The following is a 13,081-nucleotide window of genomic DNA, read 5'->3' as shown; positions in this document are numbered from 1 at the left end:
ACTCGTGTAGATTGCTGGTGGGAATGTAAAATGGTGCCTTCACTATGGAAAACAGTTTGGTAGTTTCCCAAAAAGTTAAGCACAGACTTACCGTATGACTCAGAAATTCCACTCCTATGTATACATTCAAGAGAACTAAAACAACAGGTAAACAAATAGATTATTATATGTAAATGTTCATAGCAGTATTATTCACAACAGCCCATTGGCTATTAATGAAAATAATCTAAGTACCCATCATCAAAGGAATGGATAGACAAAATGTGGTATATCCATACAATGGAATATTATTCAGTCATAAAAAAGGAATGAAGTTCTGATACACACTACAACATAGATGAACCTTGAAAACGTGCTAAGTGAAATAAGCCAGATACAAAAGGTCAAATGTCTTGGAACCGGCAAATTCACAGAAATATAAAGTAGATTAACGGTTACCAGGGGAGGGAGAAGGGGAACGGAGTTATTGCTCAATGAGAAGAGTTTATGTTTGGAGTGATGGAAAAATGTTGGAAATGGATAGTGGTGATGGTTGCCTAACATTGTGAATGTAATTAATGTCACTGAATTTACACTTTTACAATGGCAAATTTTATATTTTATCACAAATAGGGAAAGGTAAAGTTTCTACAGCCTCATGAAGAAGATCTCTTGACCTCGTGATCTACCCGCCTTGGTCTCCCAAAGTGCTGGGATTACAGGCATGAGCCACCGTGCCCAGCCCAGAGTTAAGTCTCTCATTGGGCACCTGATTTACACTCCTGGGCCCACAAAATTTATTTTCTATACAGTCACTAGAAAAAAAAAAAAAAGAAATTAAGTACTCATCTAAAAACTATTTAAAAAAGAACAATGAAAGAAACCAGAAGAAACTAGGAAAAAATTAAGAAGAATGAAGTGAAAATTAATTAACTAGGGAATAAAAATAGTAGTTAAGTAGAATAAGTCAAAAAGCTTATACTTTGAAAATACCTATAGATAAAACCTTTGTAAGACTGATTACAAAAAAAGCAAAAATTGACAAGATTAGTATCCAGAAATAAGACATAAACTCTGATATAATACATACTGATAGAATTCCAGGACAATAAATAGAGCATGCAGGTGTGTGACAGCAGATCTGAAAACACAGAGGGATGAATGATTTCCATTTGGTATATGGTGACCAAAATTGACCAAAGTAGACGTGAAAAACTGAAAGGACCAATTTCAGAGAGGAAATTACAAGAGTGGCTTGATGTATAATGGCAAAAACCAACAGGGAAGTTTGGATAAACTATTACAAATATCCTCTCAAAACTATATAAGAGATTAAGAGAAAGTAAGGGAAATTCCCAGGGACTGGAGGAGTAAGCTACAGCTGGGACTGAAGCTCTGGCTGTCCAGCTTGCCAACCTCAGTAACGAAGGAGTTTAAAATACAGTGACTGTGGCAGGACAGGACATAATCCCACGGGACTGCATAAAGTGGGGAGATGAACTGAGACCCTGACATGAAGCTGGGGCACCGGAAATGAAAAGGTAAATTAGAAAAAAAAAAGAAAAAGAATCTTCCAAGAAAGCTCAGGTGTTTCAGCAAAGGCTCTCGTTGTGCTCTGTGTGTTTCTTCCCTATCACATACTCAAGTCATCCCCTCAAGATAACTATTATCCTGGATTGTGTATTTGTGTTTACACAGAGTTCGGCTTGATTTTAAGTAAAAAATTGTATACTAAGGGAGTCTTCTGTGACTTGAGTTTTTCACTTAGTATTGTGTTTATACAAAAATTTAAACCCTATGTTTACTGATAACCACAAGGAATAACAGACACAATATTTAATTTTAAAAAGGAACAAAATATCGAAACCATCTATATACTGTAATGTACCTTGAAATCAATGCTAGGGAAAAACAAAGGGAAAACACAAAACTGCAATAAACTTCATCTTCTCTCCCAGGTTTTTCTTGAACAATTCCAACCCCCATTCCCTACTATGTATCCTTAACTTCGTTAGACAGTGAATGAGAAATTAATGCTAAAAGCCCTCAAATGAACCCCAGGGACATTTCCTGGGTTTTCCCTTCTCCCCTCTCCAACCGTGCCGCAAAGGGCAAGTCCCTCAGCCCTAAAGTCTGAGAAGGCCCACAGCGGTGGCTGCGGCAGAGGAGTGGGCTACCCCCGCAGAGTAGAGAGGTGTATAGTGGGGGATATCCATTGGGACTCCCAGTCCCAGGTGAAAGCACACTGGTGCCCCTGGGCAAGGAGGCCCGGCTGTCCCCACAACCTCCCGTGGGGAAGCATCATTGGTTGATCGACTGCCCATCTTGCTGCGGTTATAGAACCAAACTCGAACCACATCCTTCTGCAGCTGGAGGCACCCAGCAATGTGGCTGATTTGTTGGGGCGTGGGCTTAGGGCACCGCTGAAAGAATTTCTCTAGGCTGTTTCCGATTCGTCGCTCCCTGCTTGCCCGTCTCCACTTCCGAGACTGTTGCAGGATCATCTCCATTTTGCATAAGCCCAGAAGGTTCTCTGCTTCCACTTCTTCCAGCCACTTTTTCAGCAGTGGTCGCAGCTTCCACATGTTGGCAAGGCTTAGCTGCTGGGCCTCGAAGCGGCAGACGGTCGTCTGGCTAAGCACCTTCCCAAATAGAACTCCCACAGCGATCCCCACATCGGCCTGTGAGTACCCTAGGCTCAACCTCTTCCGCCTCAGCTCCTTGGCCAGCTGCTGCAACTCTTTCAGTATGCCCGAGACGTCCTCTGGCAGCGGCAACTTCGGGATGCTCCGCAGGGCAATGTAGGGCCCAGGGAGGGCGCCTTCGGAGGGGCTTCGCAACCAGTCCCCTGCCTCACCAGCTCCAAGACGGGGCCTGCAGGGTGCTATCCAGCCACGGAATTCGTGTGGCAGGGGAGCCGGGGAAATCCTCCACACCTCAGGGTCTGGGCAGACCCCTGGCCTGACTGCTGGCCAGACCATCACCCTGCCAGGGGCCGCCTGGGTGCTCAACCAGGTCAGGGTGTCAACCCGCAGGGGCACTGGCCCTCTGGGGCCGCCCCCACCACTGCCTGGAAGGGGGAAGAAGTGGTTTGAGGGCCTGTGTCCGGCCATGGGTGGGATGGCACCCGCAGCAGCTCTGGTAGGAACTGATGGCCCTCGAGGCTTCAGAACAGCCACCGGCCCCCTCAAGCCCCGCCCCCCAGTGGGCGGAGAAGGCGTTACAGGCCAAGGGTGCCTGTGCATAGGAGGGAAATCTCGTAGATCCGTAGGAACTCCTGGGTCCTAGGGTTAAGGGAGTGAGCCCTCGACCCTGACCTTTGCTTCCAACTCCCATAGAGGTACAAAGCTCCCTTTTGGGATTTGCATCTCCAAGCTGTCTGGAGTCCCTTAGTCACTGCCTCCATCCTCTCCCTGAATAGAACCCAGGTATTTTCTTATGGCTCTTCAGAAACTCAGGACCCCTGATCCCCAGGAACTGCCTAACTTCTTGTCTTCACAAATAATTATTAAATATCTATATGCCAGATATTGCTGGGATGAACCCTCAATTCATAAACTGCCCCCTCACTACTATCTTTATGGTCACAAGTACTGCCAATAGTTCCTCTTTGCACATCCCCAGTACCTGTGCCCTAAGAAACCTAGGCATCCCCGCTTGAGTTTCTAGTTAACATCAGTTTACTGCCTCAGATTCTACCCCCACCACTCCACCCCCAAACTGCCAGATTCCACTCCCTCACTGGGGCAGAACTTTGTAACTAATTCCATGTTTCTTCCCCCAGCCTTGAAAGTCCTTTTGTTTCCCATTCTAACCCAGCTTCTTGGTCCAGAGTTTCCTCAACCAACAGAGATCTAGGTGTGTGTCTTCTCTTTCCCACTCTAGAGACAGGTCTCTGAACTGGCCTGACCCACTGAGGATGCTCCCTGCAATATCTGACTCACCAACATCAGGCACCTTTATCCTTGGGAACCTTATCCCACCAGAGACCCAATGATCTTAATTTGTCCCTCCATCATGCCCCTAGCTCAGGCATCCAGTTGTGGGCCCTGTGTGGAGAGAGCTAAGGAGGGGGCGGACGGAGAAAGAGAAGCTCTGACCTCAGTTTCAAAGTTTCCAAAGAGTAAGAGCACAATGACCTTGGCTAGACAATCACAGCCCTTCATTCTTTAAACTAACCATGATGTGGTTCTGTCCCGACCCACATCTACTGAAATTGGTCTTCTTGAAGTCATCAGTGATTTTTCAACTGTCAAATCCAATGGCCTTTTAAAAAAATCCTCATCCTGCCGTATCTGGCAATGTTGACTACTCTTCTTGCTCCTTTTCCTTTTAAAATTTACATGAAATGCTGGTAACAGCCAAATCTGTATTTCAGTTCTGACTTCTCTTCTGATTTCCAGTTTTGTATTTTTCACTGCCCCTAGTCAAATTCATTATCAGCACTTCTAAACCTGCCTCCAATCCCGGGACTTTTGAGCTAGTTATCACTAACTCAGTCACCCAAGCTTAAACCAAGGAGCTGTTCTTGACTTTTTCTATTCTCCATAGGGTGTCAAATCTTATATACTGGGTCTCCTAAAACATCTGAAATCTACCATCTCCTTCCTAGCCTCATCTTCTTGGGCCCTTAAATACCTTTTCCTAGATGAAGGCAGAACATTGAGACTAAATTCAACCCAGCACTACAGGTTGTATTGTGTTGTGTTGTGTTGAGATTGCAGATGCGGCCTTGAAGCAATGGTAAAGGGAAAAGAATCAGAAAATTGGCTGCCATCGCTTCAGGCTGTGTACTTAGTTACGTGTCATCTGTATCTCTACTGCAACCCTTGCTAGAATGTGTGCTGGCTATGAGCAGGGTCATTGTCTGTCTTGTTCACTGCTAGATCCTCAGCACCTGGAACTATACCTGGAACACAGAAGGAAGTCAAGAAATATTTATTTAACGTTAAATAAATGAATCTCTGTAGCATTAATGGCAAAAAGACTTCCATATTTGCCTTTAATTAGATTTTAAGATGACAGTCTATAGAAAACAGCTTGCAATATACAAAAGTTCATTTAAGAATAACTTTGCTGGTATCTATTCTCTCGAGGTATACTTACATGCTATTTTTTTTTCAAAATCACGAAGCAATCAGTATATGCCAAACAGAATGAAAGTTGGATCACAAAGAAGGATAAAGAAGAGAAAGCAATATATATGCTAAGGTCCACATATTGAAAACTGCCCATTTTCTTCTTCTTCTTTTGTTTTGTTTTGAGACAGAGTCTCGCTCTGTCACCCAGGCTGGAGTGCAGTGGCGCGATCTCGGCTCACTGCGACCTCTGCCTTACAGGTTCAAGCGATCCCTCTGCCTCAGCCTCCTGAGTAGCTGGGATTATAGGTGCCTGCCACCACGCCCGGCTAATTTTTTGTATTTTTAGTAGAGACTAGGTTTCACCGTATTAGCCAGGATGGTCTTGAGCTCCTGACCTCGTGATCCGCCCACCTTGGCCTCCCGAAGTGCTGGGATTACAGGCATGAGCCATTGTGCCTAGCCAACAGCCCATTTTCACAAGAAGGAAAAAGGTTCATTAGTGGTTTAAAAACAATAGTTAAATGAAAATATTTTTAATGAATTAGAAAACGTGAGTTCAAATAGATGTGAGCAAAGCTTCATTATATTTAAACGGAGTTAAAACACAGTGGCTACAAACATTTACTAAATTAAAAAGTAACACTGGCCAGGCACGGTGGCTTACACCTGTAATCCCAGCACTTTGGGAGGCCAAGGTGGGTGGATCACAAAGTCAGGAGTTCAAGACCAGCCTGACCAACATGGTGAAACCCCATCTCTACTAAAAATACAAAAATCAGCCGGGCATGGTGGTGTGTACCTGTAATCCCAGCTACTCAGGGGGCTGAGGCAGGAGAATCACTTGAACCCGTAGGTGGAGGTTGCAGTGTGCCGAGATCGCGCCCCTGCACTCCAGCCTGGGTGACAGAGTGAGACTCGGTCTCAGAAAAAAAAAAAAAAGGCTATATATTACCTTGATGGGTTTTAAGATTTACTTGGATGCTCTCACTTAAGGCTTTCTTTGTACTTGGTCAGATCTCATCTACCAATGTGCATATCTCCCGGTTTATACGCATGTGCTGCTAAAAAGAAAAGCCCATGTTCTTAAGGGAAGTCTTGCCATTTCCTTAAAAGTATATTCAACTTCCTATGGAAATGGGGTTAGCAGGGAAAGGAAGCAGGAGCATGTTTGGTTAGAACAGGAATAGAGATCAGAGGAAGGCAGTTGATGGGAATGCCCAAGACAACTGGTGCTGTTTGTGCTGGGGCATCTGAAAGGCTAATCCATCACCTTCAACAAAAAATCACTCTTAGTAAGTGATTAGATTACAGTGTAAGAATCAGGCTGGTCTTATCCATAGGGAATTACAGAGTAAGGATGATAAACACATGATTCCAGTCTCCTATATATTTATAATCTAAATGAGGGAGAAGAGAAAATGTCAGTAGAGCAGGGAAGTTGAGAAGTTTTCTATTATTATGATCTTTGGAATCAAGGGTGGTTTTCTGAAAGAGTTGTTTTAAGCAGAAATGCTTAAAAATAAAAAGTATCAGGATTTTTATTATTAGGTTCTCCTTAAGAATTCCCTATTCTAAGGAGACAAAAGCAACTGCCATGATCCACAAATGATAGGAAGCAGGAAACAGTGGACGCAGAGTTAAGAATCAACATTCTTGTAAGGTTTGGTTCAAGTTTGATAGTTTTGAGAAGTCTTGCCTTATACTCTGGACCACAGTGATATCCCTCCCCTCTGAACTTACTGCCATGTCCACTCACATACCTGTGCTGCCTTAAACAGCTGGAATTTTATGTCTTAGTTATCCAGCTAAGAGATATGGAACCTCCTAAATTCATATTATAGATATACGATTTATTTTGTACCTATGTGCCAAGTAACATGCTAATGCATAAGCCAGTCACAGTGCTCTGAGTATAGTAAGTCCATGAAAACATCTGGATGTGAAAGTAATCTGCTTTTTATGTCATTCTGTTGGTCAGTTATTTCACTGGATAGGAAGGTGATCTTTGTTTCATCATTCCTCCAAATGCATCTCTCCCAAAAGCTTCTCATACTCGAGAGAGAGGAGGACATGGCTTTGCTCAAGAGTCTATAAGAAGCTCTACTTCTCTATAGCAGAATCTCCAAAAAAAAATAAAAATTTCTTTTTTGACTGCAATAAAGCAACAGAACCGACCAGAAGATCTAAGAATGATATCCAAGTTAGAGAGAGAGGGCAGGGCAGACTAGATGGTGCTGGTCTTTATTGTCTCCCCACTCTGCAGATGTCCTAGTAAGTTAGCACTGACCAGGCATTGTGGTGCAAAGGCATTGCCAGTAAGATGGAAAGGTGTAGGACCTCAAGAATCATATTAGTAAAGGAGCAAGACAAAAGGCTAAGGCAGAAGACAAGATGCAGAGACTAGATACTGGGAACACCGTCTCTGGATCCAGGGAGTAAAGTCAGTAATCCAGGAAAACTCTGGCAGCTGAGTACTTTAAGGAACGATGCCTCCCACTTCACAGTGAAAGCGTTAACATCACACATTACAACAATTCAGTTCACTGGAAACTACCTGAAAATACACTGAAATGATTAACTGTCAATCCTTTGTGTGGATCTTTACTAAACTGTATAAAGAAAAGTGAGCCATCAAAGATAAGTTAGGCAATTAAGAAAAACTAATAAAGTATATACAATAAGAACATTTATGTTGTAATAACATAGAAAAAGAGCTAATCAAATCAAGGTAGTTACTAAATAGGATAATTTATTGCTTTTCAAGATAATTTTCATAATAGAAAATAGTACTATTCTATACAGGAGATAACAGAGGACAAGAACATGGATGAAAGAATAGCCATTTGTAAATAACAGTAATACAAGATGCTTTTACTCTTATATGTGGAGAAATGCTATAATGTAGTAGTGTTGCTAACAGAATTTCTTTGATTTCTTTAATTTCAGATTAAGATTAGGAAGGACTTTTCAAAAACATTACTTCTTTTTGCTGCTGTTCTTTTTAGTATTTTAAAAATGGCTGCTTTGTAATGCTGTAATGATGTAATTGCTGCTTTGAAACAAATACTCATGACACAAATATGACATCACCACCACATAGTCAGAGACCAAAAGGGGACTTAAGAGTATACAGAGAAAAAGTCCTTCATTTTAGTTTGCATATCTGAGATATTCATGAGCTATGAACTTCCTATGCTATAAAATAAAATAATATTAAATATAAAAACCCTGCAGCCTTCTCCAGAAGCCTTAAGGAATTTTAAATATCTGTAAAGGCAGGAAGAGCAGTTGAGCTGAGTGGGGCTGAGTTGAAAGGCACTATGATGATGAGTCAGGTATATTCATAGATAGTCAGAGACAGATAAAGTTTCAAGGCTCTTGTTATGCCAAGCATGATTTAAACAAACTTTTTAGCTGAGTTTGCCCTTGTTACAGAAGAAAAGCTTTAAGGATGCTCTTGCATTGATTACTCTAGTCAGGGTGCAGTCACTATGTTCTACATTCAAATTATCACTCTGCTTCCATTTTAGAGCAGGAGATGCACAACTCGTTTAACGAAAAATTTTTCATTGCATTGCACAGTAAAATATACTAACAAAAATGACAGCTTATGACCAAGGAAACTAGTAATCAAGATGTAATAGGGGCTCAGAGAAGTAAATGAGAAGTAGAAAAGAATTTCTGTTTACAGCAGATAACTCTTTTAGGTGTTGTGATAATTATGTTTTTTTTTTGTTTGTCTGTTTTTGTTTTTTAAAGAGATTCCAAAATTGACTTTGGTGCTATTACCATCACAAGTTTGAGGCCTCTGAGAATTTCCTTGGAATCTCTTTAGGAAACTGAACTGAAACAAGCCAAACAGAGCCACACGGATGCTTTTTTTTTTTTTTTCTGAAAAATGAACTCTTATTTTAACTAGCATTAAATGCAGTAATGACCATGGAAAATTCAAGAGGTAGTGCCAGACTAAAAATCCTAAGCAAAATTTACCTAAATATATAGATTAAAAACTTCTTTCAGCATTTTAAACCTGACAGATATTCAGACAGCATTCAGTCAGCTTATCAAACTGAATCCTCTTCCAGTCACCTCACTATAATCCCAAAGGTCTTAAAGAGAACAAACTAGGTTGTCAGCCTCTCTTTGAGCAAAATACTCATGCCCAAATCAAAATGTATCTGCCTGTAGTCCATTCCTCAAGCTCCCAGCAGCCTGCTCATCATTCTATGTGTGTGCAGAAAACGTCAGGCAAATGAAGCTTTCGTCTTCTGAAAGCCTCAGAACTCTTGGCAGTAATTATATCAAACCAACTGTGAGTGGAAAACTGAAAGCAAGATTTCTATTATCCGATTCACTTAATGTAAACTTCATTATTGTTTGAATATTCACCTATACAATCACATGGCTCAAGAGGTACAAAGGTGTATACAGTGAAAATGCACAGTATTTAATTCTTATTTTGTTGACAATCACGCCATTGTTGGCAAGTGCTAATCTAGTCAATGTCCAGTTAGAATTTTGCATTTTGCTTACATAGAATTTTCTGTAATAATTTAAATTCAAGCAAGACATTGGTCTTTTCTGATTGACAGACATGTAGATGAAACATAAAGAAGAAGCCAAGGAATTCAAAGAAGTTTCTCTTAAGGATATGTTCTAGGGCAGGTGTCATTTTGAAAGGAAGACAATGTATTAAAGAACTGATAGGCTTTCCGGGATTGAAGAAGAGTATGGAAGAATATAATATTAGCAGGAAGAAGAATAAAAGGAAAAGGTTAGCATAGAATTTAAGTAGAAGACTTAGGAGAATGAAGAAATAGGGTAGAATATTGAAGAATTGTAAAATAAGGAGTTTAAATACTGTACTGCTGTATAATATATCAGGAGGCTCTGAAGGTAACCCTGTGATAAGACATGATTAGAATTAGAACTTAGACACTTTGAAAATGCAAAGACAGAGGCAGGAAAGACATGACAAAGTTTTTAAATTCTCAAATATTGAAAAGCAATGAACAGTTTCCCTGAAACTGTAATACTTGACTTGCTGGACAAAATAATTATTAATAACAACTACAGGAAGTTCTTGCTTTAGATGATAATGAGGGACTATAAAAATGACCATACAAGCTGAAAACATGCAAAGTGATCATAATAATCAATAGGATAAATTATGATTTTTCTATGACCTTTAAAATTTCGTCAAAATATTAAAAAGCCTCTATTGTCAGCTAAAAATAAAAAAGGAAAAATAATAAAACTAATTTTATTTAGTACACTGTAATTTAAACATTAGAAAGAATGAGAATTAAAGTGCTTTATTTCTATGTAAAAAAACTTATTTAAAGTATATTGATCAGTGCTTGCCTTCTTTTCATCATATCACTTATGGTATGGTTTAAGCATATCTTTTCTATGCCTGGGCAAAATGTCATAATCTTAAGTTTGAATCAGCTTTCAACATTTTATCCTTTGCACTTTCAATGTTGTGAAATAGCTCTGAGAGTTCATTTAACATGAGAGGTTTTCTGTCTTGCTTTTTCGTTTGCCAGTGTCACTTTCTCTGGGATATCTTTATCTTTTTTGTCATAAACACTTTCGATTTCATTTCCAGTGTTTCATTTCTTTACCGCACTGTTATGTGTGTTGGTCAAGTCTCTCTTTTGATCATCCATTCTTGTAAAATGGGAGACAATGCCATCTGTACATGGACTGAAAGCAGATATGAAGTGACTAATCAGTGACAGAGTTTGAAAAAAGTGATGTGATTGGCCATTGATCATGATGTGCATCTGTTATTCACACAGAGATCTGTGGACTGAAGGGCCAGTGGCAAAGTTTGTGCTTAATGCATTTACAGGTAATATATTGTGGTAACTGGATTTTGAATCTTGTTTTCTAGGGAATTGATGTTATTTAACTAAACTATGGTAACAAAAATTTGTGTATATCAAAACTATGCAAAGTGAAGAATTATGAAGTTCTTACTATATGCCAGGTACTGTTTTAAGAATATAAATTATTTCACTTAATTCTCAATATAACCCAATGCGATGATACTAGTCTTACCCCATTTTACAGACAGTGTGATTGTGAATATTTATCTGGCCATTAACTGTCCACATATTTGGGAGAATACAAATTTCCCACAGTAATGATAAATCCAAAGATCTTCCTGGTAAATGCTGACACACTACTATTAAAGAGTTTGAAATGACAAGTAACATATACTTGTCTGTAATATCTAGAGTAAAAAGTCACATTTTCATGACAGTATGGAAGGAAGGTAGATACTTTCAGAAGATGCACTAACTCTTCAATAACATTTGAGTGTCATTTAAAAAAAGGGTGTTGGTGAACTAAGAATTACTCTTGGATTCTAAAAGAGCTCAGAAGCCCTTTATTTCCCCTACTCCCCACCCCACCATCCATTTCAATGATCATTCTCTGACTAGAAGCAGAGAATCTTTGCAGTAAACACAAGACTTCTTTCTAGGAGACTGTGAGCTCTTTGAGGGCAGAAATCATGTCTAATACTCTTTATACCCTTGGAGCCTAGACTGGTGCCTAATACAGATTAGGTGTTCAATATATCTTTGTGGAATTCAAGAATAAATATTTACAGTTAGTTTCTTGCCTCAAGAGAATCAAGAATAACTCAAATTAGGGGTAGGACATGAAATTAGGCTCTAATTTTGGGGGGAAGAATTGAAGATGATTAACTAATTGGTAAAATAATTAAATTTGGATTATCTAAAAATTCGAGCCTTGCTACTTATGCTGATTTTTATATGCTTGATATTGTTTTTGAAGAAAAGCAAAAACAAATAACTCTGAGTGATTACTCCTTCATAAGAAAAATATGGCAAAAATCTAAACTAGAGTGATTATGGAAGACTATACTTGTCACTGTAATATTCAAACTGAGTACCTCTAATTTAACATACAGCAGCTTTCCTACATATTGGTTTTATTTAATCACTCATATCTGTGGCCTTAAATTAACAATGTCTTATTTTATTTTTGAGATGGGGTCTCATTCTATTGCCCAGATTGGAGTGCAGTGGCACACTCATGGCTCACTGCAGGCTCAACCGATCTGCCCATCTTAGCCTTCCAAGTAGCTGGGACCACAGGCATGCTCCACCAGGTCCAGCTAATTTATTTATTTATTTTTTTGTAGAGATGGGGTCTCACTATGTTGCCCAGGCTGGTCTCAAATTCCTGGCCTCAAGCTATCTGCACCTTTGCTTCCCAAAGTGCTAGGATAACAGGCATGAGCCATCATATACAGCCAACATGTCTTATTTTAAATTTAATCACCTTCCATCTGGAAACTGAGGAGAAATTTAGCTACTATTTCATATAAATTAATATTGACAGAAGACTAAATTTCTTTGAAGAGAATTTTTAAAAAGTAAATAGAAGTAAAACATCTGAAAATTTTTACATTACTTTCTTCAAACTTCTGAAATATTAGCTAATAACAAAAGCATCTTCATGCCAATTTTTAGATTATCAATAACTTTTTAACTCAGGGTCTCCTTAAAAAGTCTCATTTATAGAAGTCATTGCTACAAAAAGTTTAAGAAGTTTAAGGGTGTATGTTTTTTTGCCCCAACTTTTTTAACAAGTCACTTCTATAGCACTTCAGAAATCAAGAAATTATATAATACAACTGAATTCTGTCAAGGATTGTGGCATGTAGTTATGCAAAACATCCATAAACTAGCTGGTATAAAATGTTTTCATTTATTGGTACAATATATTAAATAGTTAGGGTCAGATATGTATGACTGAAGGGGATATTAACAGACACTATGGACAGAAATGCTAGCACAAGGTCTCAAAGAATATTTAGACGTCAAATATCAGTTAAATTAATTTTTGCACCTACATAATGAAGTCATTAATCCAAACAAATTATCTCTCAAAATTTATCATTAAATAGAACTATTTTCCTTTGGAAAAAGACTATATTTTAAGAAACATGAAAAAGTAAAAACTTTAAAAAAAAGTATACT

General features: G+C 39.1%; 2 protein-coding genes across 15 annotated transcripts in view; both read right to left on the bottom strand.

Annotated features, from left to right (window-relative positions):
• FAM172A (family with sequence similarity 172 member A) overlaps positions 1-13,081 on the bottom strand; it is a 483,877-nt gene that overhangs the window by 130,035 nt on the left and 340,761 nt on the right. The window lies entirely within an intron of this gene.
• On the bottom strand, positions 1,801-5,914 carry POU5F2 (POU domain class 5, transcription factor 2). Its single transcript, XM_050794329.1, has one exon. The coding sequence runs from the start codon at positions 3,222-3,224 to the stop codon at positions 2,106-2,108; it is 1,119 nt and encodes a 372-aa protein (XP_050650286.1). The 5' UTR covers positions 3,225-5,914; the 3' UTR covers positions 1,801-2,105.

The sequence above is a fragment of the Macaca thibetana genome, chromosome 6, assembly GCF_024542745.1.
Source record: "Macaca thibetana thibetana isolate TM-01 chromosome 6, ASM2454274v1, whole genome shotgun sequence".
Taxonomy (NCBI): Eukaryota; Metazoa; Chordata; class Mammalia; order Primates; family Cercopithecidae; genus Macaca; species Macaca thibetana.
This window is presented reverse-complemented; position numbering and strand designations above follow the sequence as displayed.